This window comes from Tupaia chinensis, unplaced genomic scaffold (assembly GCF_000334495.1).
Source record: "Tupaia chinensis unplaced genomic scaffold, TupChi_1.0 Scaffold149501_1, whole genome shotgun sequence".
NCBI lineage: Eukaryota > Metazoa > Chordata > Mammalia > Scandentia > Tupaiidae > Tupaia > Tupaia belangeri.
Window position 1 is genome coordinate 1701196 of NW_006209345.1, and position 27908 is coordinate 1729103.

Sequence of the window (27908 nt, forward strand, 5' to 3'; positions counted from 1 at the left end):
AGGAGAATGGAGAAGAAGGGATTGCGGCGTGACCATCTCCCCTGGGGAGTGATTTCTCGCTTTCTGTCTCTATGTCTCTCTCTGTCTGTCTGGCGAGTGCACGTGCCCTATAGCGAAAAAAACCTCTCCAAAAAAAAAAAAAAAGAATGAGCATTGGGGGAGCCAGCAGGTGGCATGGTGGTTAAAGGTGCTGGACTCCCATATGGCCGACTGCGGTTCAAGTCCTGGACTTGGTGGCTTGCTTTCTCGCTTTCCCTCTCTCTCTTTCTCTGACTCTCTGATCAAACTGGAAAATAATAATAATAAGTAAAGTTAAATAAAAAAAATAATTCTTTAAAAAAAAAAAAAGAATGAGCTTCAGGGTTGCCTGGAGTCCCTTAACATTGAGATAAGTTCATGTTCACACACACACACACACACACACACACACACACACACAACCTGCCAACGTGTGGGCCTGTGAATGTGCGACGAAGTTCACTTTGACTGTGAGCAAGTGACCTGAAGATGTAAGACTAGAATCAGTGACTTGGCAGGTCCTCGTCCTTCCCTAAAGCCTTGTGCACCCCTTGAGGATTGCGAGTAGCCTTTTCGTGTGCATGGCATAATACATAAAATGTTTTTTACAGATATGTTCCTAAAACATCACTGAGTTCACCACCTTGGCCAGAAACTGTTTTGCCAGACCCAGTTGAAGAGACCAGACACCACACAGGTAAAAGATCACCATGGATTTGAAGCTAGAGACCAGCACCCACCCGCCTGTGTCACCCACAGCACCTCTGTGTCACCCAGCACAGAACGAGGGCTTCGTGGTTCCAGGTCCTCCATGACAGCACAGTGTGAATGCTCACGTTCAGTTTTGCCAGTCACACCAAAATTTAAATGTTCATTCCTTTAACAGCTCTCCCTGAGCACCTGCCATGGTGCAGGGGTGGTGTGAGGCAGGAAAGGGTTCATCTCTTGGCTCCTGCTGCTGGTGGAAGTGCGGGTTCAGGGACAAGTGCTCCCCAGTCAAAAGAACTACTGTGCATGATGATGAAAGGAAGTTGGTACTGCCTTGGGTTGCAGAAATATTCAGGGGTGTCAGGGATCCGGTCAGCCCAGAGCATGGGTGGTGAGGAGGGACAGCGTCCCTGCCAGCCACTGTTGCCGCGAGAAAGTGCCAGATCCTCAGTTTTCCCCAAAGCTAAAGATCCAGATTACTGAGTGGAATCTTCCTGTATTGTAAAATACTGTTGGGTCGTCAGAAAAGTCATGACGTATTTTTCTATGCAAAATCCATCATGACCTTTTCAACAACCCAGATGTTATGCAAGACAAGCAAATACACCGAGAGTTCCTCCTCGCTGGCTGCAGCTTCTGGACTTGACTGTCTCCAGGGCAGGAACCGTGTCATGCCTAGCCCTGGGCCAAGCCAGACCAGGTGGATCAGGGCTCAGTAAGTGCTCATTCAGAGTCAATGGTGCAGGGTAGAGGGCAGTGTAAACTGAGTCAGGGCAGTGAAAACAGAAGCAAAGCATGAGAGACCCCCTTCCCTGCAACTGTGGGCAGAGGTGTGCCCCCATGTAGCAGAGGCATGCAGTAGAACCCGCCCAGCCCACAGGCATGTAAGTCTGGCTGTTCTTTGTTATAAAAGACCTCTCCTTTCACTTCTCAGGGTGTGCATACTCCCTGTCTGGCCTTCCCCTCGTTAATACTGAATGGGAATAAGCAGGGTGGCAGTTTCTCCCCACGCCAGTCTCGACACAGAGCCAGGCATGCTGAGTACTCTGGCTCAGTGCTGCAGGAGGCAGTTTGGGTTTTCTGTGGAGTCGGGGGTAACTTGCAGCTCTGAGAGCCCCATGCCAGGGTGCTGGTGCCCCGAGAATAGCAGACTGACCACTCCTGTGTCACTGCAGTGGGAGAATGGGCTGGGGCATGCGGGGTGGATGGAGGCTGCTGTTGCCCTTCTCACATGGGTGACTTCCACTCACCATGTCCCTGCAGAGGTCGTGAAGAAGGTGAATGAGCTGATCGCCTCGGGGCAGTATGGCAGGCTCTTTGCCGTGGTGCACTTCACTAGCCACCAGTGGAAGGTGACAGCCGAAGACCTAATTTTAATCGGAAATGAGCTAGATGTGGCGTGCGGAGAGAGGATTCAGTTGGAGAAGGTGAGACTGCCGAGTTCCTTTGTGTATTCAGGGACACAGTCACCAAATATGCAGTGTGTGCACTCCCCAATTCATCTCCGAGGGGCTTTCCTTAAGGCTGAGGTAAAGGCTAGCAAAACCAAGGGGGCAGACACAGGGGCAGCGCCCCCTCAGTGCCACAGAAGGCAGAACCAGCTTCTCTGAGAAGGACACCCGCACAGCAGATTTTCTCCTCAGAGGGAAACAGCACATCGCTCTCAGGACAAATGTAGGCATCTTTATGGCTTTGCCTTGCGAGATTATTTCTGAATTTCCATAGAAAAATGTTTGATCACAGATATAATAAATCCCAGTTAAGGATATAATGAGTTTTCAAGCTTATATTTATGGAGGAAAATGTGTGAAGTTTCTGCAAAAACACTTCTCCGGGGCCAGCTCCATAGCTTAATGAATGGGCTGGACCCCACATAGCCAACCACAGTTCCAGTCCCATATCCTGTACCTTGGAAAACGTGCCAGGCACATGTGTGTCCTTGCCCAAAACCCCAGCAGAATGGAGAAATGGAAGAGAAGGGGTTGCTGCAGGACCACATCCCACTGAGGAGTGCTTTCTCCCTCTTCTCTCTCTGTTTGTTTCTTTGTTTTTAAAAATATCTATTTAATTTTATTTATCATTATTCTTATTTTCTGATTTTACTACAGGGCATGTACACTTACCAGAGAGAAAGAGGAGGGAGAGAAAGTGAGAAAACAAGCTGCCGGGTCCAAAACGTAAACCATGATTGTCCATGTGGGAGTCCAGCACCTTACCCACCATGCCACATGCTGGCTCGTCTGTCATGTCTTTTTCTTTAGTGAGAGCATGTGCCCTCTGGCAGGTTAAAGAAGAAAAGAGAAAAGAAAGAAGGGAAGGGGAGGGGAAGGAAGGGAAGGGAAGAAGAAAGGAAAGGAAGGAAGGAAGTAGAGAGAAAAGAGAAGGAAGCAAGGAAAAGAAAGAGAAAAAAACGCTGTCATTAGTTTTGATGGGTGCTGCTGTTTGTAAACAGTGAAGGCTGATTTCAGATCATCGCCCTGGGAACTAATTTATCTTGCCATTCAGAACTGTTTGGTCTGTGGGACCAGCAAATGGCATAATGGTTATGTCCCTGGATGCTCATGTAGTCAACCACTGTTCAAGTCCCAAACCCAGCAGCTTAAAACTCACTCCAGGTGCCAAGAGGAGAATGGAGGAAAAGGGATTGTGGCATGGCTATACCTCTTGTAGGGTGATTTCTCACTTTCTGTCTCTGGCATGTGCACATCCACATAGCAAAAAGTCTCTCCAAAAAAAAAAAAAAAAACCTGCGTGGTCTATCTGATTATTTAGCTAACCATTTCTAGTCTTTAGTTATAAGCATTGGCTGTGTTTGGGGATCTGTCAATATTTGATTTTCACCTACTCTATGAAATTATAATGACCTTTTCAGTAGATACTTTTTCTAAGTTACATTTAACTACTAATATAATATAATATGGGACTAGTAGTTAGCGTAATGGCTATGTCGCTGGACTCCCACATTCACGGACCGCGGTTCACGTCCTGGGCCAGGTGGCTTAAACTCGCACTGGGTGTGTGTGCGTGCGTGCCCAAGATCCTGAGAGGAGAACGGAGGAGAAGGGATTGCGGCGAGGCCATCCCCCCAGGGGGTGATTTCTCGCTTTCTGTCTCTGTCTGTCTCTGTCTTTCTGGCGAGCACACGCGCCCTATAGCAAAAACCTCTCCAAAAAAAAAAAAGAAAAAAAATATATATATAATGTAATATATACAATTTACTTTATTGATTGAAACTCTTCATTTCTTTGTGATTTTAACATTTTTGTGTATTTATACCAAAGAGAAATCAAGTCTGTTTCTCAGGTGGTCTTCTCATAACTCCATGATCTGAGCTCAGCTGTTTAACTCAAAGCTGTACTAATTATAAAGCAGGGCCAATGGCTGGCGTGGTAGTTGGAGCACTCAACTCCCATGAGGCTAACTATAGATCGAATCCTAGACCTGGCCGCTTGCTTTCTCATTTTCCCTCTCTCTTGCTCTCTGATGACTAGTCAAAAATAAAATAGTAATAATTAATAAAATTAAATATTTTTAAAAATAACAAAACCGGGACCAGCAGTTGGCGTAATGGCTATGTCACTGTACTCCCATGTAGTCAACCATGGTTCGAGTCCCAGACCCAGTGGCTTAAACACACCAGGCGCATGTGCATGCGTGCCCAAGATCCCAACAGGAGAATGGAGAAGGGATTGAGGCATGGCCATCCCCCCGGGGGGGTGATTTCTCGCTTCCTGTCTCTCTGTCTCTCTCTGTCTGTCTGGCAAGCGTACGTGCCCTATAGCAAAAAAACCTCTCCCCCCCCAAAAAAAAAGCCTGAATACAAAAATATTGTATAGGAACCAGCTTGTGGCCTAGTGGTTAAAGGCACTGGACTCCCACATCGTCAACTACAGTTCAAGTCCTGGACCTGGCAGTTTGAAACTCAATGACAGGTGCATGCACATGCATGCCCAAAATCCCGAGGAGACTAGCAGAGAAGGGATTGCTGTGTGGCCATCCCCGAGGGGGAGGAGTGATTTCTCACTTTCTGTCTCTCTCGTCTCTTTAGCAAGTGTATGCACCCTATAGTAAAAATCTCTTAAAAAAAAAAAAGAAAAAAAAAAAAGGGAAGAGAACGGGACAATGGTTACATCGCTGGACTTCCGCCTAGTTGACCATGGTTCAAGTCCTAGACCCAGTGGCTTAAAACTCACTCCAGGTAGAGACCAGCAGTTAGCGTAATGACTGTGTTGCTGGACTCCCATGTGGTTGACCGCAGTTCGCATCTCGGACCCGGTGACTTAAAACTCATGCCAGGCACGTGTGCGTGTGTGCCCAAGATCCTGAGAGGAGAATGGAGGAGAAGGGATTACGGCATGGCCGTCACCCTGGGGGATGATTTCTTGCTTTCTGTCTTTCTGTCTCTCTGTCTTTCTGGCAAGCACACGTGCCCTGTAGCAAAAATCTCTCAAAAAAAAAAAAAAAACACTCCAGGTACATGTGCATGAGTGTCCAAGATCCAAAGGGGAGAATGGAGGAGAAAGGATTGTGGCATGGCCATCCCCCCCAGGAGATGATTTCTTGCTTTTTGTCTCTCTGTCTGTCTCCCCAGCAAACACATATGTCTTATAGCAAAAATCTCTCTTAAAAAAAAAAAAAAAAAAAAGAAGGAAAGAAAACACACTAGGAGAGTGTGCATGCTTGCCCAAACTCTCAAGACCAGAATGGAGGAGAAGGGATTGTGTGTGGGCTGGCCATCCCCTTGGGATGATTTCTTATTTTCTCTCTTTTTCTACCTCTCTGTGTCTATCTTCAGGGAGTACTCATGCCATATAGGAAATGAAAAAGAAAAACAAAAGTTTAAAATATGTTTTGTCTGGGGTCAGCAGGTGGCATGGTGGTTAGAGGCACTGGACATCCACATGGCCGACTGCAGTTCAAGTCCTAGATGTAGCAGCTTGCTTTCTCTCTTTTCCTTTCTCTGTCTCTCTCTGGTCAAATTAAAATAAGTAAAGGAAAGAAATGAAATGAAATAAATAATTCTTTTAAAAAATACATCTTTTGGGAACCAGCAGTTAGCGTAATGGCTATGTTGCTGGACTCTCATGTAATCGACCGTGGTTCAGTCACCGGACCCAGAGGTTTAAACTCATGTCGGGCGCGTGTGCGTGCGTGCCCAAGATCTCCAGAGGAGAAGGAATTGCGGCATGGCCATTTCCTCAGGGGGGCGATTTCTCGCTTTCTGTCTCTCTGTCTTTTTCTTTCTGGCAAGCGCCAGCCCCTATAACAAAAACCTCTCAAAAAAAAACAGTTCAGAAAAAAACATCTTTTGGGATCAGCAGTTAGCGTAATGGCTATATCGCTGGGCTCCCATGTAGTCGACAATGGTTTGAGTCCTGGACCCGGTGGCTTAAATTCACGCCGGGCATGTGTGTGTGTGGGTGTAAGATCCCAAGAAGAGAATGGAGAAGGGATTGTGGCATGACCATGCCCCCGGGCGGGGATTTCTTGCTTTCTGTCTCTCTGTCCCTCTCTGTCTTTCTGGCGAGCGTATGCGCCCTGTAGCAAAAACCTCTTCCAAAAAAAAAGAAAAGAAAAAAAAAATTATATATATATATCTTTTGTCTTTAGAATGATTGGATTTTTTCTTATCAGGAAAATTGAAGAAGGTTTTCCAACATCTAATAAAAAACACTGTTGCACTTAGAATTCATAAATGTCTTCATCTGGCCAGATGATGGTGGTTAAGGCAGCTGGATCCTACATGGCCTATTGTGCAGTTTGAGTCCTGGGCTAGCATCTTAAAAAACACACCAAACATGTGTGTATGCATCCTCGAAATCCCCCCAAGGAGAATGGAGGAGAAGAGATTGCAGCGTAGCTATCTCCCCTCCCCCAGAGGTGCTTGCTCGCTCTCTCGCTCGCTCGCTCTTTCTCTCTCTCTCCCTCTCTCTCTCTCTCTCTGTCTCTCTTTCTGGTGAGCACATTTACCCTGTAGCCAAAAAAAAAAAAGTCTTCATCTGCTGTCATAGTTTCTCGTGCACAGAGAATAGTTGCTTGTTATATGGAATTTTGCAGTCACTAAAAGAGTATAGTTGAGAGTATAAAGACTAAAATGAATCTTTGTAATATTAGCAATATTATCAACCACTTTAAAAGACACGATAGTATGATGTGTGCATTTTCTCTGTCTATATTAAGATTCAGTTAAAAGTTTCTAAAAACTCAGTTTGTATGGAAGATTAAGTTACCTGGATGTATAACCATGACATCAAATAAAATTTAACATTGCTTACTGGTAGTGAATCAATGATTAAATGCACTTTTTTGATTTTTTTCAGGTCCTACTGGTTGGGGCAGACAATTTCACACTACTTGGAAAGCCACTTCTTGGGTAAATGCTTTTGTCTAGGGTCTCAGGCCTGGGTGTGCAGACTGGGGACATTGTGCCATTGGGCCCCATGGAGAGGATTATATCCACACTCATTGTCAGTACTCAACATGTTTATCCATAGTAATAGTGGATATTTAGTGTCCTTTGAAGAGAACATCTAGATTAAATTGTTGGTCTGTGATTAATTCATTACAGTACAGCCCTTTTAAGATTCATTCATGGACTGCATGGAACTGTTGGAAAGCTTTCATATAGTTTTCAAAATGTTTACAGTGATAATCAGCCAAAAAAAAGCAAAACTTCATTTTGGAAATTCTCATGTAAAGCACTAGTAAAATAGGGACCAACAGTTGGGATAATGACTATGTCACTAGACTCCCACGTAGTCGATCATGGTTCAAGTCTCGGACCCAGCAGCTTGAACTCACGCCAGGCGTGTGTGTGTGCGTGCGTGCCCAAGATCCCAAGAGGAGACTGGAGGAGAAGGGATTACGGCGTGGCCATCCCCCTTGGGGGGGGTGATTTCTCGCTTTCTGTCTCTCTGTCTTCTCTGTCTTTCCAGTGAGCACACGTACCCTATAGCAAAAACCTCTCAAAAAAAAAAAAAAAAAAAGCACTAGTAAAATGAAAAAAGAGTTAAAAGGTACCTCATTGTTTATTTTCTTTCTTTCTAGAAAGGATCTTGTTCGAGTAGAAGCCACAGTTATTGAAAAGACAGAGTCATGGCCAAGAGTCAATATGAAATTTAAGAAAAGGAAAAACTTCAGGAAGAAAAAGAGTAAGTTGGACAAAGTGTAGTTACACCCCATGTTTGGTCCCTCGTGCTCTGGTTGTGGTCCTGTACCCGCTGTGGGCCAGGCATATGAACCCTGTTCTCAGAAGGCATCATTTTAGGTATGGTAGCCACAGAGACAGGTGAGGGCCCCCAAGGCTCTTGGGTCTGGTAGGGACCACACCAAGGGTTGGAGGGTGAGGGCCCAGGGAGACCTCAGACACCACCACTCAGATTAGGGACACGGGGACACAACAGGAAACTTGAACATTTGCCTTCACCATGACTCAGCACAGCGTGCACCACAGGCACGGATGGGAATATCTGGCACATCGGCTCATGCCGCAGACTGGCTCGTCTCTCATGCCCTCCATGGAGTGGATGACTAGGTGGAGATCTTGCCCTCTCAAATGTTGCCAGTAGTTCTGTGAATGAACTGCCCCTACATAATTACAGGAGTGGGTCTTAGGTGACCAGCAGGGTGGTACCATTTTATAAAGACTAGTGATAAGCAAAACTGTATGTTAGGCGCACACACACACATAAATATATAATAGAAAAAAATTGTAAAGGAAGAATTATTGCAGATTCCATGGCTGTGGTCCCCTATGGAGGGGAACAGGGGAATGTGAAAGGAGGACACGTGGTTAGAATGTAAAGGAACTGGTGCTCAGTTCTTATGTCCTAGTTACTTGGTAAGCTCAATGGAGTCCATATATTGTCTTAACAAGGTTACATTAAAACCTTTTTAAGAAATGCATTAACGGTGGAATTGAGGCCGGTGAGGACAGCATCCTTTGAAGGTGATTAGAGAAGAGACTAGAAAGGGGTCTGAGGTCAAGGCCAGGCTGGGGAACAGGCTGGTTTGTTTTAAGTGGTGGGAGTGGCTTTTGGTCAGAGGATGAACAGTCCTCTGAAGACTGAAGGAAGGAAAACGTGGGGAGGAGGAGAGGGAGGTGAAGAGCTACAGAGCCAAGTGGAGGGTCATCCAAGCAAGCTGCTGAGGACACCCAAGGGCAGGCGACCACTGGAGGGGCCACCAAAGAAGGGCAAAGCCACAGGCATTTGGACTGGGCAGGCTCTGAGTATAGGAGGTGAAGTGGGGAGGGAAACAAAGAGGCAAAGGCTCCTGTGGGGACGAGAGAGGTGAGTGCCCTACAAGGGCATGGGGCTCAGCAGGAGCTGCCCCATGCTACTCTGTGAGTGCAGAGTGAGGTGATGGGACAGCACAGACAAAGGGTGACCGAACCTCAACCCCGGAGGGAGGAGAGGATCACGGGCTGCTGGGTATCCAGGTAACAGCAGAGAGGAGTCCCAGTGAGTGATTCCATGGGGAGCCAGCGTGCCCTGTGGGTGCCTCCTCCATGGAAGATCCATGTGATAGGTTGAAGAGAAAACAGAGGGGCCAAGGCAAAGGTTGCTCAACAGCAGGACAGCAGGAAGTGGCCCGTGAGGTGGTCAGCCCAGAGTCAGGCAGAGCCTCTATTTATTGGTAGAGGTGCTCGGGAAGCAATGCGGGGCTGGTGCTACTACGGTTCTGTGCATGCCAAAAGTGGAATGTGTGCCAGAAGGATTGGGCCAGGGCACCAGGACTCTGAGCGAGGCAGGAAGGTGGGCCCAGCAGTCTCCTGACTACAAGGGTTTTGGTTTTCTGGGTGTACACCAAGGTGTAGGTAGGGGGAACACCCAGGATGGAGGGCAGTGGGCAGAGAGAGCTCCCCCATAGGTCTCAGTCCAGCCTCAGCTGCCCACTTTGTGCCTCCTGTCCTGGAGGGTGTACCCACCCCAGGGCCTGGCCCTCTCCTCCCCATTTTCTTTGACCCGCCCCCACGTATAACCTAGCTTTGTTCCAGTCCTTAGCCTGACATTGCCCCTAAAGAGGCAGTTAGCCCACAAGCAGATTCGGGAATGTCCTTGTAGGAGCTTCCACTAGACAGTCCCCACAAGGCAGGGGCTCCTCAAGACAGGACACAGGACCACATACCCAGGATCTTTCTTTCTTTTTTTTTTTTTTTTGGAGAGGTTTTTGCTATAGGGCGTGTGCGCTCACCAGAAAGAGAGAGAGACAGAGAAATAGAAAGCGAGAAATCACCCCCCGGGGGGATGGCCATGCCACAATCCCTTCTCCTCCATTCTCCTCTCGGGATCTTGGGCACGCACGCACACGCGCCTGGCGTGAGTTTAAGCCACCGGGTCTGGAAAGCGAACCGCAGTCAACTACATGGGAGTCCAGCGACATAGCCATTACACCAACTGCTGATCCCAATACCCAGGATCTTATCATGGGAAGTGTGTGTCCATCACGCTCTAGGTCACAGCAATAATTGTTGACCCAGGTGCCAGTTGTGGGAGTAGTTAAATATACCCAGAACAGTGGCATTTGCTGTCCTTAGAATCGGTCTGGTAGAGGAGCCTTCCTGTATATTCTGGTGCTTGCAGGTGACCTCACTGTAAGCCAGGTGGGGGGGAAAGGGGGAGATCCAACTCACTCAATCAAGAGGTCAAGGTGTGGAACCAGCCACATGGCCGACCTTGCGATTTGAGTCTCAGACCCAGAGGCTTGAAACACATACCAGGTGCCTGTGTGTGATGCCCAAAGTCCTGACAGGATGGACAGATGGAGTGGAAGGAATGGTGTAGAAGGAATTGTGATGTGGCCACACTCCATTGGGGGGGTAATTTTTCTCTCTGGCAAGTGCACGCAACCTTTAACAAAAGTCTAAAAGGAGTTGGGGGGCAGTTGGGCACAGCCACCAGGTGGTGTGGAGGTTGAGGTGCTGGATCTCAGGTGGCCGACTTCACAGTTAGTGAGACCAGCAGCTTGGAAAACATGCTAGGCATGTGCACCAAAGGTGTGTGTGCCCAAAGTCCTGAGAGGGTAATGGAGGAGAAGGGATTGCGACATGGCCATCCCCACCTCAGGGGTGGTGGAGGGTCATTTCTCCCTCTCTGTGGATACCGTCTCTGTCCAGGAAGAACATATGTCCTACCTATATGGACAACACAAATGAATGGAAAATTAAAATATGAGGGGGCCACTGTGGCCTGTGGTTCAGGTGACTGGATCCCACATGGCCAACTGTGCAGTTCTAGTTGAGAGCTCAGCAGCTTGAGAATCATGCCACACGTGCCATGCATGCCCAGAGTCCCAAAAGGAGAATGGAGGAGACGGGATTGAAATGTAACCATCCCCCATTGGGGGGTGCTTTCTCACTTTCCCTCTTTCTTTCTATCCAATAAGTACATGCAACCTCTGGCAAATAGGAAAAAAAAAAAAAAAAAGGTCAAACCATAGTCAGGGGGAGAAGACAGGATGCCAGTGCAGGGCATCCCTACCATGAGGCCACTGGTAGTCCAGCCTCTGCAGTGGCTGAGTGAGTGAGGCAGTCAGTGTGCACCTCAAAATAAACAGGGCTGTGGGAGGTGGGCTGTGGCTGGGGGTCCATGCTACCTGGGGAGGGCCGATGCCAGGGTCCCACCTCTGAGTACAGCCAGCAATGAGTAGAGGCTGCATCAAGACTTGACCGTCATTCATTCTCTCTCTCTCTCTCAGTTATCGTGACCCCACAGACCATCCTCCGGATAAACACCATTGAGATTGCTCCCTGCTTATCATGATCATTGAGCTAATATTTACAGAAGTATAAAAATAAACTAATTTTCCAAGGAGGCCATGCGTCTGTGTCCCGATTTAAAAAGCTATGTGTGCCTGTTACAGATTGTTTGAACTCAAGCACCATGTCTATAACCCACAGCCTCCCTGAGCCAGAGAAAACAGGAACTGGGAAGAATGACAGGCATCCTCTCTCCACCCCCCAGCAGAGCCTGGATGCTTGTGTAAAAGACAAAATAGTATTCTTGGCAGCCCTCCACCCCCGTGGCGGCAGGGCCCAGGGAGTGGTGAGGGAGACACAGCTGGGCTTCTAGAGCTGACTCGGGAGGCTCAACCTTGATTCCACTGGAAGGCAAGATGGACAAAAACAAGAGCGAATTCCACCTCTTGAGTAATCAAAACATATTTGTTTCTAGCGATTTGCTTCTTAAAGTTGGATTTTAGGCCAGACGGGCTGGGCCGAGTCCTACTCTCATCCTCTTGCTCCATTTGCTTCAGCAGAAGCGGAATCACGTGCAGGGTGGATCCTGACTTCAGGCTACCCAGCTGGCAGCCAGGAGGGAGGGCCAAGCTGAGATCCAGGGCCAAAGAATGGCTTGGGGGTGGGCACAGCATGTCCTGCCCACTAGATGTGATAGTGGCAGGGGTGGAGCAGAGGGGCCAGAGGCATTCTCAGCTTGGTTCTGAGAGCAGTGCCCAGGCCCAGAAGGGTTCAAGACTACCCAGGTCTGTGTGGGTAGGCCAGGCAGGCAGCAGGGGAAACCTATTGGGAAGCTAGTCCAGGAAAGGACAAGGTCCTGGATCCGGAGTGGCCAAAGGAAGCATCAGAGAAGGAAGAAGGGCTGTGGGTTATAGACATGGTGCATGGAAAGGCCGGTCTCAAGACCTCGGGTCCCTGGTTTGGTTCAGTCACCAAGATGGCACAGCCCTCTAAGAGAATAGTTGGGATTTTTAAGTGACGCCATAATACCTTTTATCAAGACATGGTAAATGTTTTCTTCTAAATGTTTCTAAAGAGTCCCATGGGGAGCCATCCTGAAATCTGAAGTGAGAAGGAAACCAGCCCTACAGCCAAGTCTCATGCCCATTCCTAGTCACCCAATGGGACACTGATCTGGCTCCCCTTGGAGTGTCCTCTGCCTACGGCAGGGGGGATTAGGCTTGCCAGCCAGTAGTCCCTAGGCATCCTGAATATGGAGAAGGGGAGGTCCTGGAGCTTCAGGCCTGCTGGGGGAGGGAAGGGTTGCAAGGCCCAACCTTGGCGTGTAGAGCACTCAGCCTCAGGGCAGCTATGTCTGGAGGCTTTAGTAAGTAGTTCTAAATGTTGAGGACATTATACTGAGTGAAATAAGGCCACCTCAGAAGGGCCAGTACTGTGTGATTCCACCCCTATGAGGTCCCTAGAGTAGTCAAACACATGAAGATGTAAAGTAGAAGGTGGTAGGACCAGCAGGCAGCGTAATGGTTACGTCACTGGACTCCCACTGGTTGACCGTGGCTCAAGTTCTAGACCCAGCAGCTTGAAACACACACTAGACATATGTGCATGTGTGTTCAGAATCTCAAGAGGAGAATGGAGGAGAAGGGACTGTGGCATGGCCATCTCCCCTGGGGGGTGATTTCTTGCTTTCTGTCTCTCTGACAAGCACATGACCCTGTAGCAAAAATCTCTCTTAAAAAAAAAAAAAGTAGAAAGTAGTTAGCAGGGGCTGAGGAGTTTCAGTTTTGCAGGATGAAGAGTTTTGAAGATGGTGGCAGTGGTAGTTGCACAACGCCATTGATACAAAATGGTAAGTTTTATATTTAAGTTTCGTATTTTACCACAATTTAGAAATATATATATATATCTCCAAGATTTGATAAACAATTCCTAAAAGATTCACTTCAGAAAAATAGCTATACAATGCATTTCACCTATCATGTTAAAACATGCATTAGTCACAGATACAAAGCCATGAAACAAGCCACCGTTCTTCAACAATTTGAGCAAAGATAATGCCTAAGGAACAACATGGATGACTTGCAAAGGATGGGCTCTTGACTTTAAGAACTATTGGGAAAAAACACACACACACACACACACACACACAAACGAATGCGTGTGTACAGTTATATACACTGAATAGAACCTTTGGCCGAGGAACGAGAGCATTTTGGCATACAGCATGAACACATATTATAAAAGAGCATAGTATCAAAGGAATAGAACCTCCAGCATTCGAAAACAGTTTTGTCAAATAGACAGTTAAACACTACAGCATGTCTCTGCTGCTCATCATCGACTGCACTAGTAGCAACTTTGAAATGAAAATAAGAAAGAAAAAAAAGGAGCTAAACTCCTTTTATTTTCTCTGTTTAAAATCAAACAGGAAGCAATCATCAATTCTGTTGTACACTAACATCTTCAAAGAACAAAAAAGGTGTTTACAGAGATCCACACGTAGGCGAGTGAATGCACCTCTCACACAACTTTGCAGGGGTATTAAGGGGAAGTCACTTAATAATTGCTGGCACTAAACAAAGTTGCAGAATTCTTTGCCAGGTGTTTTAGGAAATCAAGAAGATAACTCAGTAAAAAAAAAAAAGCAAGGCTCTTCTCTTCAAGAAGTGTGTAGACCAACATGGCACCAATCTGTACAAGTCATTTCAGTAGATGAGACGCTCTATATACGTGGGACATGGCACACCAGGGTGATCTGCAAGGATCTCAGCATCCTGTGGTCTCTCCAACTCGTAGAGTCACCGGAAGTGCCCAACATGACGCTGAATTATTCTTTTATCCTGGTCACAACCTTAGGAATAGCATACTCCTTACATTTGGTGTTTCCTGGAGATTTCTTATAACTTGCATAATCCTCCAGTACAGAATCCACATTCCTCTTAGCCAGAAGATAAAAGAGCTGTTTTTGCCTGGTAATTAAGTCCCAGTCATCAACAAACCCTGATTTTAGCTCTGGAAATCTTCATCTAACTTCAACTTTGTTCAAGAATGTTTCTTCATTTTCAATAGTAGGGTCTTCCCGGGCCCGTTTCTTTTTGTTTGTTGTTGATTTGGTTTTTTGTTTTTGTTTTTGTTTTTGTTTTGGGGGGGGGGGGGGGATGCTATAGGGCGCTTGTGCTCGCCAGAAAGACGGAGAGGCAGAGAGACAGCGAGAAATCACTTCCCTCTAGGGGGGATGGCCACACCGCAATCCCTTCTCCATTCTCCTCTTGGGATCTTGGGCACCACACGCACACGTGCCTGGCATTGAGTGTAAGCCATCAGGTCCGGGACTCGAACCACAGTTGACTACGTGAGAGTTCAGCGACATAGCCATTACCCTGCTGGTCCCACCCGGGCCCTTTTCTGCCGAGGTGGAGGAGTCTGCCACCGTCTCCATTCCCAGATGTTTTCTGTTTGTTCTTTTTTGTCTCCGCTTCAACATTTTTCCGTTGCAGACCAGATGTCTTCTTTCCTGGGGCAACCCTTATCATCTTCCCCTCTGCATACTTCTCATTGGCTTTATGAAGTTCTCTTGCTGTTTCTGCAGATTGGCATCCATGTATTTGAGTACTCTGCTCCCTGGAACCCATTCCTCCCAATTTTTATTCCAACCACTGTAATGTACAAAATATTCCATTTGTTTGTTCTTTATGACAACTTTCACACATTTGCTTCATAAAGAAGAGGTCCATAAGGGACCAGCAGATGGCATAATGGCTGCATCACTGGACTCCCATGTAGTCGACTGCAGTTTGAGTCCCGGACCCGGTGGCTTAAACTCAGGCTGGCACATGTGGGTGTGCGTCTAAGATCCTGAGATCCCGAGAGGAGGAGAAGAGGAGAAGGGATTGCGGCATGGCCATCCCCCCTGGGGGGTGATTTCTCGCTTTCTGTCTCTCTGCCTCTCTGTCTTTTTGGCAAGCACACACACCCTATAGCAAAAACATCTATACTCAATTATTAGACATTTAATTTCATCTAACTGCCAAAAAAAAAAAAAAAGAAGAGGTCCGTGAAAGCGAAGAGGTCCGTGAAAGCACAGTGCTCTCCCACCCTCCTAAAATTTAGGCTCCCAATCCTGCTTTGGCGCCATTTATAAATGATTTGCAGACTCCTCCCACCGCCCCGACTATGGCCCCCTACTCCCTACTCTACCCAACTCCTGGTCAGATGCTCTGTCAGGCACTGCCAGCTCTGGGCCTTTACCACAATTTTTAAAAATAGATTTAAGCTGGGGCCAAAAGGTGGCATAGAGGTTAAGGTAGCTGGATCCCACAGAGCTGACTCCACGTTTCCAGTCCTAGATCCAACAGCTAGAAAAACAGGCCAGGTGCATTGTGTGTGTATGTGTCCAAATTCCTGAGAGAATAGAGAAGGGATTTCAGCACACACTCCTGGGGGTGTGATTTCTCATTTTCTAAACTCTGTCTCTAAAAAACTCACACTATAGCAAAAACTAAAACTAAAAATTATTTAAAAAAAAAATTGTAAAGGCTATTAGTGAGTTATATTACTTGTCTGAAAAAAAGCAAAAACATGGATCCATGTTCAAGTCCCAGAACTGGTGGCTTGGAAAACATATGTGTGCAAACATGCCCAAAATCCCAAGAGGAGAATGAAGGCTAGAGGGGATCACAGCATGGTCATCCCCTGGGGGGGGAGGTATACTTTCCCATTTTCTTTTTCTCTATCTGCCCCCCCCCCCATAAAAGCATGTGCCCTATCACAAACAGTAATAACAAAAAAAAAGATGGAGCAGCCAGTACATGGCATAGTGGTTAAGGCACTAAATTCCCATATGGCTGAAAAGAGTTCAAATCCTGAACCCAGCATCTTGAAAATCATGCCAGGCACATGTGCGTGCCCAAAATTCTGAGAGGAGAGTGGAGAAGAAAGGATTGCAGCGTGGCCATCCCCCTCAGGGGTGAGTTGTCATTTCCTTCTCGCTCTCTCTCTGCCTCTATCCAGCCAGCACATACGCCATACAGCAAAAACCCGGAAAACAAACAAACAAACAAAAAGTGGATCCACATCACTTTCTTTAGAGTGTAAAACAAAAAAAAGGTGGATCCACATCACTTTCTTTAGAGTGTAAAATGTTCCCTCACCGGTTTCGCAGCTGATCTTAGACCAGCGTCCTTGGGGCTGGCACGAGGCTCCTGCCCAGACCACCATATACTATATACTAATAGCTGCCATTTGCTGAGCTCTAAGCACCTGGCAGGCACTGTTCTCAGGCCTTTACCTATATTAGATCATGTCGTCATCGCAGCATGCTCCATGGAAGGGTCTAGAATGATTTGCTGTTGATTGATGTGGAAACATCTACGGAGACACGCAGGTGGTCAGTACAGAGGTGGCGTTCTGATTGAAAGCCTTTGTGCTCAGCTGGTGTGCTCTGCACCCCAAGTCGGTCCTCCCACACACTCCTGCCATGCCTTACTCCTCTGCCATGATGAGGCTGCTGCTACCCCAGAACCTCCCAGCTTTTATTATTATTGGGTTGTTGGAAAAGTCATGACACATTTTTGCATAGAAAAAATAAATTATGGCTTTTCCGACAACCCAACAGATATTGTGGAAGCCCTACACCCCGGCCCACAACTTCCTCATCGCACTTCCCATGCTCAGTTTTCTTTCAGTCCTGCTGCGTCCTGAGGCCACCATCCAGTGTCAGGCCATCTGGGTCTCCACTTACCACTGGATTCATTTGCCGCCTCCTTTCCTCAGGTTCACACAGGGGCAGGAGTGCAGCTGCAGGTCCCTGTCATTTGCCTGGGTTTTGTTTTGTTCTGGCATTGATACTTTTAGGCCACGGAACCTTGGGCTTGCCACGTAAAGGCCCAGCCTCAGTTTCCTCTTTCCTAACATGGAATTCCCACATTATGTAACAGGTTTTTGTTTTGTTTTAGTGTATTTATTTCTGGGACCAGCAGTTGGCATAATGGTTATGTCACTGGACTCCTACATAGTCAACTGTGGTTCAAATCCCAGACCCGGAGCTTTGAAACTCATGCTGGGTGCATGTGTGTGCTGCAATTGTACTGCAATGCAAGTGGGGCTCAGTGCCCCAAATCCCAAGAGAACAGAGGAGAAGGGACTGCAGCATTGCCATTCTCCCCTGGGGAGTGATTTCTCGCTTTCTGTCTCTGTCTCTCCGGTGAGTGCTCACATCCTATAGCAAAAACCTCTCTTTTAAAAAAAAAGTTTATTTCTTCTACAAGAAAGCAGTAAAGTGAAAGCGAGACAAAGAGAAAGGCAGCACCGACAGGATCCCCACACTGTGACCCACCCCCCACCCCACCCCTGTCCCACCCCTGTGTCACTGGCACATTCCACATGGCTGACTGTGGTTCGGGTCCCAGACCTGGCGGCTTGCTTTCTCACTTTTCCTTTATCTCTCTCTCTCTCTCTGTCCCTCTCTGGTCAAATTAAAATAAATAAATAAACCAACGAATAAGTAAGAATAACATTAAAAAAAAAAAATAAGAAATGTGTTTGGATCATAATTCTGGAGTCTGGAAAGTCCAAGGGCAGGTGTCAGCATCTGCTTAACATCTGGTAACGGTTTCTTGCTGCATCACCCCCCAGCAAAAAGTAGAAGGGCAAGAGAAGGGAAGGAGCAGAACCTATCCTTTCCTCAGAAACCCACGCCCCAGTAAGAGCATTGATCTGTTTATGAGGCAGATTCCCTCATGACTTCATTTCCACTTAGAGGTCTTACCTCTCTACCCTATTGCAATGGAAATTAAGTTTCCAAAACGTGAACTTTGAGGAACACATTCAAAGCTTAGCACCTGGTCGTGATCTGCCCCCTGGTGCCAACACGTGTGTATTTACATGTCCACAGGTTTCTCATCTGCCTCCTTGCCCCTTAGACCACTAGCTAACAGAGGGAGCATATATCCACCATTTTCATCAATGTATACCCAGCACCAATTCCCATGCCAGACACACAGCCCTCTCTCAAATGCATGAATGTGTCTCCCAGAACCCCTAATTCCACACTGTGATGAGCCAGGGGTTAGACCCTTTGGAGTGTTGGAGTGGCTCCCTCCATGAAGTCCGATGAAGTTCAGGCCTGGATCCTCTGCCACGCTGAGAAGGGTTGAGAGTTTGAGACTGGCCCGAGTTTGAGATTGCAGAAGAGATTGTCCTACACGTCTACAGAACCACAGCCAGCTCTAGCAGCATTAAACATGTAAATGTACTGTGATGCAGGTGGGGCTCAGTGTTATCTAACGAGATCAGAGGAGAGGCTGCAGGCCATAAGCCTCTCCCTTTGCATGTGGCATGTGGCTCCGCAGGACCCAGCCTTCAGGACAGCAGAGCTTATGGCATCTCACACCCTGGTGCTTCCGACTCCTGGGGCCCTGAGCCTACAATGACTCACAGAGATAAGAGAAGCACACCTGACAGGCTAGGTGTCCTTTGACCCACTTCCTGCCTAGAGGCCTCCTCCAGTGACTGGGCTCTATCCAAGGCCAACAATCTAAGGCCTTGATGTGGGGGTCATTTTTGTGGGGTTTCATCCTACCCAGGGTAGTAATAAAAATTCAGGGCTGGCAGTGCCCTTGTCTGGTAGTCACTGATAAGATTATGAAAGTTGTGATGTTTAAACAGGCTTTGTGTAAAACCATTGTGTCTCTTTCTTGATATTATGTCCTGGGAACATTTCCCCAACCTAGAATTGTAAAAGTACGAACTGTTGACAAAATTTTGACAGACGCTGCAGTTAGGAAAATGAAGGTAGATGAAATTCAGGTAAAAGTTGTGTTTTTTTTTTTTAAGAATAGTGTATTTATTTCTGGGACCAGCAGTTGGCATAATGGTTATGTCACTGGACTCCTACATAGTCAACTGTGGTTCAAATCCCAGACCCGGAGCTTTGAAACTCATGCTGGGTGCATGTGTGTGCTGCAATTGTACTGCAATGCAAGTGGGGCTCAGTGCCCCAAATCCCAAGAGAACAGAGGAGAAGGGACTGCAGCATTGCCATTCTCCCCTGGGGAGTGATTTCTCGCTTTCTGTCTCTGTCTCTCCGGTGAGTGCTCACATCCTATAGCAAAAACCTCTCTTTTAAAAAAAAAGTTTATTTCTTCTACAAGAAAGCAGTAAAGTGAAAGCGAGACAAAGAGAAAGGCAGCACCGACAGGATCCCCACACTGTGACCCACCCCCCACCCCACCCCTGTCCCACCCCTGTGTCACTGGCACCTCCCACATGGCTGACTGTGGTTCGGGGCCCAGACCTGGCGGGCTGGCTTCTCACTCTCTCTTTTCCTTTATCTCTCTCTCTCTCTCTGTCCCTCTCTGGTCAAATTAAAATAAATAAATAAACCAACGAATGAGGTAGAATAACATTTTTTTTAAAAAAAATAAGAGATGTGTTTGGATCATAATTCTGGAGTCTGGAAAGTCCAAGGGCAGGTGTCAGCATCTGCTTAACATCTGGTAAAGGTTTCTTGCTGCATCACCCCCCAGCAAAAAGTAGAAGGGCAAGAGAAGGGAAGGAGCAGAACCTATCCTTTCCTCAGAAACCCACGCCCCAGTAAGAGCATTGATCTGTTTATGAGGCAGATTCCCTCATGACTTCATTTCCACTTAGAGGTCTTACCTCTCTACCCTATTGCAATGGAAATTAAGTTTCCAAAACGTGAACTTTGAGGAACACATTCAAAGCTTAGCACCTGGTCGTGATCTGCCCCCTGGTGCCAACACGTGTGTATTTACATGTCCACAGGTTTCTCATCTGCCTCCTTGCCCCTTAGACCACTAGCTAACAGAGGGAGCATATATCCACCATTTTCATCAATGTATACCCAGCACCAATTCCCATGCCAGACACACAGCCCTCTCTCAAATGCATGAATGTGTCTCCCAGAACCCCTAATTCCACACTGTGATGAGCCAGGGGTTAGACCCTTTGGAGTGTTGGAGTGGCTCCCTCCATGAAGTCCGATGAAGTTCAGGCCTGGATCCTCTGCCACGCTGAGAAGGGTTGAGAGTTTGAGACTGGCCCGAGTTTGAGATTGCAGAAGAGATTGTCCTACACGTCTACAGAACCACAGCCAGCTCTAGCAGCATTAAACATGTAAATGTACTGTGATGCAGGTGGGGCTCAGTGTTATCTAACGAGATCAGAGGAGAGGCTGCAGGCCATAAGCCTCTCCCTTTGCATGTGGCATGTGGCTCCGCAGGACCCAGCCTTCAGGACAGCAGAGCTTATGGCATCTCACACCCTGGTGCTTCCGACTCCTGGGGCCCTGAGCCTACAATGACTCACAGAGATAAGAGAAGCACACCTGACAGGCTAGGTGTCCTTTGACCCACTTCCTGCCTAGAGGCCTCCTCCAGTGACTGGGCTCTATCCAAGGCCAACAATCTAAGGCCTTGATGTGGGGGTCATTTTTGTGGGGTTTCATCCTACCCAGGGTAGTAATAAAAATTCAGGGCTGGCAGTGCCCTTGTCTGGTAGTCACTGATAAGATTATGAAAGTTGTGATGTTTAAACAGGCTTTGTGTAAAACCATTGTGTCTCTTTCTTGATATTATGTCCTGGGAACATTTCCCCAACCTAGAATTGTAAAAGTACGAACTGTTGACAAAATTTTGACAGACGCTGCAGTTAGGAAAATGAAGGTAGATGAAATTCAGGTAAAAGTTGTGTTTTTTTTTTTAAGAATTATTTACTTATTTAATTTCATTTGTTATTATTATTTTAATTTGATCAGAGAAAGACAGAGAGAGAAAGGGAAAGTGAGAAAGCAAGCCACCAGGTCCACAACTTGAACCGCAGTCAGCCATACAGGAATCCAGTGCCCTTAACCACCATGCAACCTGCCAGCCCCTCAGGTAAAAGATTGTAAGAGAATTGGTGTACTCAGTTTTTTTGTTTGTTTAAGGTTTGTTTGTTTGTGTGTTTTTAATACAGTTTGTACACTTGCCAAAGAAAGAGGCAGGAAAAAGAAGTGAGAAATTGCCCCTCGAGGGTAGCCACACTGCAATCCCTTCTCTATTCTCCTCTTGGGACTTTGAGCATGTACACACACGCTCTTAGTGTTGTTTTTTAAGTCTGGTATTCAAACTGCACTGTCAGCCATGTGGGATTCAGCTGCCTTAACCACCACACACTGGCTGGCCCCAGGGAATTGATATACTTGAACAGGCTGTATTTGAAGACGTCGTGTCTCTTTTAGCTGAATGTATTATGAGGCTAAACCTTATATCTGACTAGGGACTGTTCCTCTAGTTCTATAAGACAAGGCATGAAAATATGCCCTTGAAGAAATGTTAAATGGACATGCCAATGGAAACCAGTGAGATGACAGGAGCCCACCGAGGCTAGGACAGATTCTCTGTGTGTAGACTGTGACCTGGGACCAAACCTGTGAGTGCCAGTCAGAGACGACTGCTGGGACTGTGGACTAAAGAATTTCCATTTGGCAGGGCCATCAGGTGGCATGGTGGTTGAGGCACTAGACTCTCACATCGCCAACCATGGCTAGAGTCCCAGACCTGGTGGCTTGAAACTCACTCTGGGCACAAGGGCATATGTGCCCAAAATCCTGAGAGGAAAATGGAGGAGAAGGTATTGCAGCATTGCCATCCTCCTGGGGGGTGATTTCTCCCTTTTTCTCTCTTTGTCTCTTGTCCCGTCCCTGTTCGGGCGCCAGGTGTCCCAACCCGGGGGGACAGCCGAACAGGTTTCCTGAGTGAAGGAGTGAGAGCCGGGACAAGCGGCGTAGTGTTACAGCACGGAGACGACAGTGTCGTCTGTTTATTGTGGGCAGCACGGTACAGCACAGAGATGACGCAGTGTCACAGCTCTTAAGGGTCGCCCAGAGACGATGTTGTGTTACAGTTTTTCAGGGTCTCCCAGGTCATCTGGAGACGATGCAGTGTCAGCTCTTCAGGCTCTTCAGTCGTCGTCTTCCTGGTCGTCGTCTTCCTGGTCCTTGTCGTCTTCTGGCTACTGTGGGCCAGGCATCGTGGTTATATACACTCTGATGGGTTGTAAACGGTGGGCCCTGATTGGTTGTAAATGGTGGGTTATGATTGGTTGCTTTTGGACCAATCATGAGTTGTCAGATATGCAAATTTGAGGGATTCTAGTGGCCAATCAGAGCAAGGTTTCTAAGGTCAGGTTTTTGAAGGGAACCAATCATGGTAATTGTTTGCTCTCTGAGGAACCTTGGCAGACTCGCTCGTGTGCAGCCTCCCACAGTCTCTCCAGCAAACACACGTACCCTATAGCAAACATTTCTCTTTAAAAAATAAAATAAAATAAACCAAAAAACTCACCCTTCAAAAGCAAAAAAAGAAGAAGAAGAAAAAAAGTTCCATTTGAGCAGCATTTACTAGCTTGCTATCAAACACTAACTGAAGCTACCTTAGATCTAAAGGACAAAAAGTCATCATTTTTTTTTTTCAAATTGATGTATTTCTTCTATGAGAGAAAGAAAGGAAGGGACTGACCAAGAGGCACCCCCAACAGTCTTCCTGCCAGGACCTACCCGCAGCCTCAGTCAACCAAGATCACAGCATGGAACACATGCCCGGGATGTACAGGGAGACTCGAACCCAGAGCCTTCCCTGTGGTTTCAGCATTGCAGAGCAGTGTGCTTGTGCCGTGCCACCACAGTTGGCCAAAAACCACTCTTGAAACCTGAAAATCCCATCATGGCTTGGGTGAGGTCAGAGGAGCACTCTGATGGGGATGGCAGGTGCCCAGAAGAGCTCCCTAGTGAAATGGAAGTGGTTTATACAGAATGGTGCTACCTGGGCTGCTTAAGGAGATACCCATGAGCAGGGAGCCTCTTTCCCCAGGACTGACTCTGGAACTGCATGAGGAGCTGTGGGATTCTGTCAGCACTAGCACCAGTGGCCTGACACAGCTGTTCTCTGGCCAGCCAAGAGCTAGCTGCTGGCTGGGTGGACATCAGTTTCAATGTGATTGGATAGTAACATATTTAAAGGGCACCGCTCTGGTTTGTTGTTGTTGTTGTTTATTTATTCATTTATTTATTTTAATTTGACCAGAGAGAGAAATGGGGAGAGAGAGAGAGCAAGCCACCAGGTCCAGGATTCAAACCATGGTCGGCCATGTGGGAGTGTCCAGTGCTTTAACCACCATGCCACCTGCTGGCCTCAGAGGCACTGCTCTGATCAAGAAGGGCGAAAACAAGTTAGCTCAGTGGGCTAAACTGCATGCCATCTTCCTATCGGTGATGGAAGAATGGACGGTGGTGAAAGCCCCTGTGTGTGGGTTTTGACCAACTCGTGGGCAGTAGCCAATGGCTTGGTCACATGGTCAGGCAATGGAAACCTGACCTATTAAAAGGATGCTTGTGTGGGCGTCAGCCCAAGGAAATTTGAGGGATGCGTTAAAGTAATACATCTCGACACCCATCAGAACTCCCATGTACTTGCTTCATGAAGCCATCTGGGTCCATGAAATGGCTGGGTGGGGGCTGCTGAAGAGCAGCGACGTTCCTCTTACACCCTCTGAGGTACAAAATGCCAATAAGGACTGCTCTGTCTACCAGCAAGGAGGCCACAAATGGCTATGGGTGGATTCCCTGTTGAGAGGTCTTTGCATAAAGCTAGTAAGACTGATGCAGGAGCCCAGGATCCCAACAGGAATAGACACTGACCTGGGTTTTGCTTACTTGGTGTAGATGCAAATGCTTCGAGTGCTGGTGGATGGCCAAGTCACATTTCTTCAGACCAAGGAACACGTCGAACAGCCCCTAATGGGCAACAATGGCAGAGAGAGATTCTCCTGAGATTCTCAGAATTTTGACAAAAAATTAGAGCAGGTGATTGAAACATTGGTTGTCATGGGACCAGCAGACAGTGTAATGGCTACATCGCTGGACCCCCACGTAGTTGACTATGGTTCAAATCCCTGACACAGCAGCTTAAAACTCATGCCAGGTGCATGTGCATGTGTGCCCAAAATCCCAAGAGCAGAATGAAGAAGGGATTGCAGCATGGCCATCCCCCAGGAGATGATTTCTTGCCTTCTGTCTCTCTCTGTGTCTCTCTGGAGAGCACATGCACTCTCTAGCAAAAATCTCTCTCTCTAAAAGAAAAAAAGAAACGTTTGTTGTCTAAAACGGGATAAAGGTATAAATGGCTGGCTTATATGGCCCTATGTGTGCTCACACTCAGCGTGAGTGGGACTGAAAGACCCCACTAGTTATTCATCAGTTTTTCTTATGGATCTGGGGAAGAACGGAGAGGGGAGGAGCCTGGCATGATGGCGGCGTGATTAAACCTTATGTCAGAATTGTGAGGACAGGCTGTGACTTCATCCCATATGACAAAATTAGGGTGAAAGTGACATAGTGCTGGCCTCATGGCACAGCTGTAATGTGCTGCTCAGGAGAAACCAGATCCTACATGGCAACCACTACCCAGTCTGCCTAAAATACACCAGGCACTCACACGAGTGCCCCACATCGCTGGACCCCCACGTAGTTGACTATGGTTCAAATCCCTGACACAGCAGCTTAAAACTCATGCCAGGTGCATGTGCATGTGTGCCCAAAATCCCAAGAGCAGAATGAAGAAGGGATTGCAGCATGGCCATCCCCCAGGAGATGATTTCTTGCCTTCTGTCTCTCTCTGTGTCTCTCTGGAGAGCACATGCACTCTCTAGCAAAAATCTCTCTCTCTAAAAGAAAAAAAGAAACGTTTGTTGTCTAAAACGGGATAAAGGTATAAATGGCTGGCTTATATGGCCCTATGTGTGCTCACACTCAGCGTGAGTGGGACTGAAAGACCCCACTAGTTATTCATCAGTTTTTCTTATGGATCTGGGGAAGAACGGAGAGGGGAGGAGCCTGGCATGATGGCGGCGTGATTAAACCTTATGTCAGAATTGTGAGGACAGGCTGTGACTTCATCCCATATGACAAAATTAGGGTGAAAGTGACATAGTGCTGGCCTCATGGCACAGCTGTAATGTGCTGCTCAGGAGAAACCAGATCCTACATGGCAACCACTACCCAGTCTGCCTAAAATACACCAGGCACTCACACGAGTGCCCCAAGATCTGATGAGCTGGCACATTGGAGGAAGGGGATCACGGCATGACCAGATCCAGGGAAAGGTCAATCTCTGTCTCTCGTTCTCTCTCTTCCCCCCTCACATGCATGCATGTGCTTTATCATGCTTTATCATGAAGACAGGAAAAAGGAGAGAAGGGGAATACAGCTATACTGCCTAGTGGTCCGGATAGCCCACTAGCTCTGCACCAGTGTAACTGGACCCCATCTGATGAAGCGGGACAGAGCGGGGCTCCTTGCTAGACTCGTACTGCTGCCTGTGTTCTGGACCACACAGTGGCAGAGCCTAATTTTCCTTCCAAAGGTGGGAGAGCCTGAGCATTCATGTAGTGAAAGTGAGACAATGGCCCAGGGTTAAAGGAATGAATAAACAAATCGTGTGAGGAGGGAGATCCAGTATTACATCAGTACCTTGAAAGAGGCTCAGAGCAAGAGATGTTGTCTTAGTCGCACCAGATTCCTGAAAAGGTGGAGTCTCTTATTGTTCAGGCCCTTCCTGCTTTTGCAATCTGACAAGATCAAACGAAAGCCAGGATGGTCTTGCCAGGGAGATGTTTTCATGCAATGTGATGATGGACTAATTATTAATTATGGAATGAGACTCTTCCAATGTCCCAGTATCTTTTAACTATCATAAACCTTTTGTCATAAGGTATCTGTGGTCAAAGTGACCCACTTCTATCTTGCAGCTGTGACCTCTGTAACATGTGGACTGCAAGTCACCCTAACAAGAGGAAAAGGCCAGCATATTCCAGGGGATTTTTTTTTTTAGAGAGAGAGATTTTTTGCTATAGAGCACATGCATTGGCTGGGAAGACAGAAAGCAAGAAATCACACCCCTCCCCCCAGGGGAGTGACCACAAAGCAACCCCTTCTCCTTCATTCTCCTTTCAGGATTTTGGGTATGCGTGTACACTCGCCCAGCATGAGTTTCAAGCTACCAGGTCTGGGATCTGACTATATGGGAGTCCAGTGCCTTAATCACTATGCCACCTGCTGGTCTCCCCTTGATACCAAGGGATTTTTTTTTTTTTTGAGAGATTTTTGCTATAGGGCATATGTGCTCACCAGAAAGACAGAGAGAGACAGAGAGACAGAAAGCAAGAAATCAACCCCCAAGGGGGATGGCCATGGCACAATCCCTTCTTCTCCATTCTCTTCTTGGGATCTTGGGCACGCACGCACATGCACCTGACGTGAGTTTAAGCCACCGGGTCCGGGACTCAAACCGCGGTTGACTACATGGGACTCGAGCAATGTAGCCATTACGTTATCTGCTGGTCCCCCAGGGGATGTTTTTAAGAGCTAGGCCTCAGCAAGTTTATATTGCTTCTCCCTATTCTTTTTTTTTTTTTTTTTTTTTAATTTGACCAGAGAGAGAAAGAGAGAGTGAGAAAGCAAGACACCAGGTCCAGACTCAAACCAAGGTCTGCTTCTCCCTACTCTCCTTTGGCCTGAACTCAATCACATGTCCTTAACTGAGCCTAACAGCAAGGGATGGTGGGAAGTGCCCAGAAAGGAGAGCCATGAGGACATAAAAGTCTCTGCTGCACACAGGAGTTTTTGAAAATACTATTGCTGGGCCCCACTCACCCATATTGATCCACTAGGCCTGGGATGGGACCAAAACCCACACTGGATTTTTTATTCATGTTCTCAGGTGAGAGTCTGAAATGGGTAACCTGAGTTGAGAACAAGCTGCAGAGCCAACCTCTTATCTGGGAGCAAAGGAGGATTTCTACGAACTGAAGGTTTTGGATAAATGAGCTGGGGGGATTTCTACAGCCCCTTGAATTGTTAAAAGCAGTCTCTGTCCACCTGGCAAAGTTGAATGCCACCTCCACCGCTTTCTCCCTCAGTAATCCAGAGCCAATCTGCGTCATGTGCCTTGGTTTCCTTATATGTAAAATAGGCATAAGAAGGGTACCCACCTTGACTGGGGCCCATGGGTGTTCAGGGTTAGACACTGTCATCATTGCCATCACCACGGAGGTGGCGGAGAATTGTCAAGGCATGTAGCTCTATAGAACACTGACAGTTGCCTACCTTCCAGAAAACTCTTCTCACAGGGTGAGGCAATGCATACTGATGGAAACTGGTTCTCCTTCCCCTTTAAGGGCAGACTATTTAATCACCAAACCTAAGCCTTGAAATCAAAACTAGTATTTTACCCAATAAGGAAGGCTTTCTTAAGGATACTCAGATCTTGGGACCAGCAGATGGCCTAATGGTTACATCACTGGACTTCCACGTAGTCGACTGTGGTTCAAGTTCTGGACCTGGTGGCTTAAAATTCATGCCGGGCGTGTGTGCGTGCATGCCCAAGATCCCAAGAGTTGAAAGGAAGAGGAAGGATTGTGGCATGGC

The 27908-nt window shown here is 47.3% G+C and overlaps 1 protein-coding gene across 1 annotated transcript in view; it reads left to right on the top strand.

The window, feature by feature from the left end:
• Positions 1-11541, top strand: part of MRPL21 (mitochondrial ribosomal protein L21) — a gene marked incomplete at its 5' end in the record, with an annotated part of 19703 nt that extends 8162 nt beyond the window's left edge. Inside the window, 5 exons of the mRNA XM_006171355.1 lie at positions 630-715; positions 1990-2153; positions 7047-7099; positions 7774-7877; positions 11425-11541. Coding sequence (XP_006171417.1) covers positions 630-715; positions 1990-2153; positions 7047-7099; positions 7774-7877; positions 11425-11489 — 472 coding nt within the window. The remainder of the gene's footprint in view (positions 1-629; positions 716-1989; positions 2154-7046; positions 7100-7773; positions 7878-11424) is intronic.
• Between the last annotated feature and the right edge of the window lie 16367 nt (positions 11542-27908).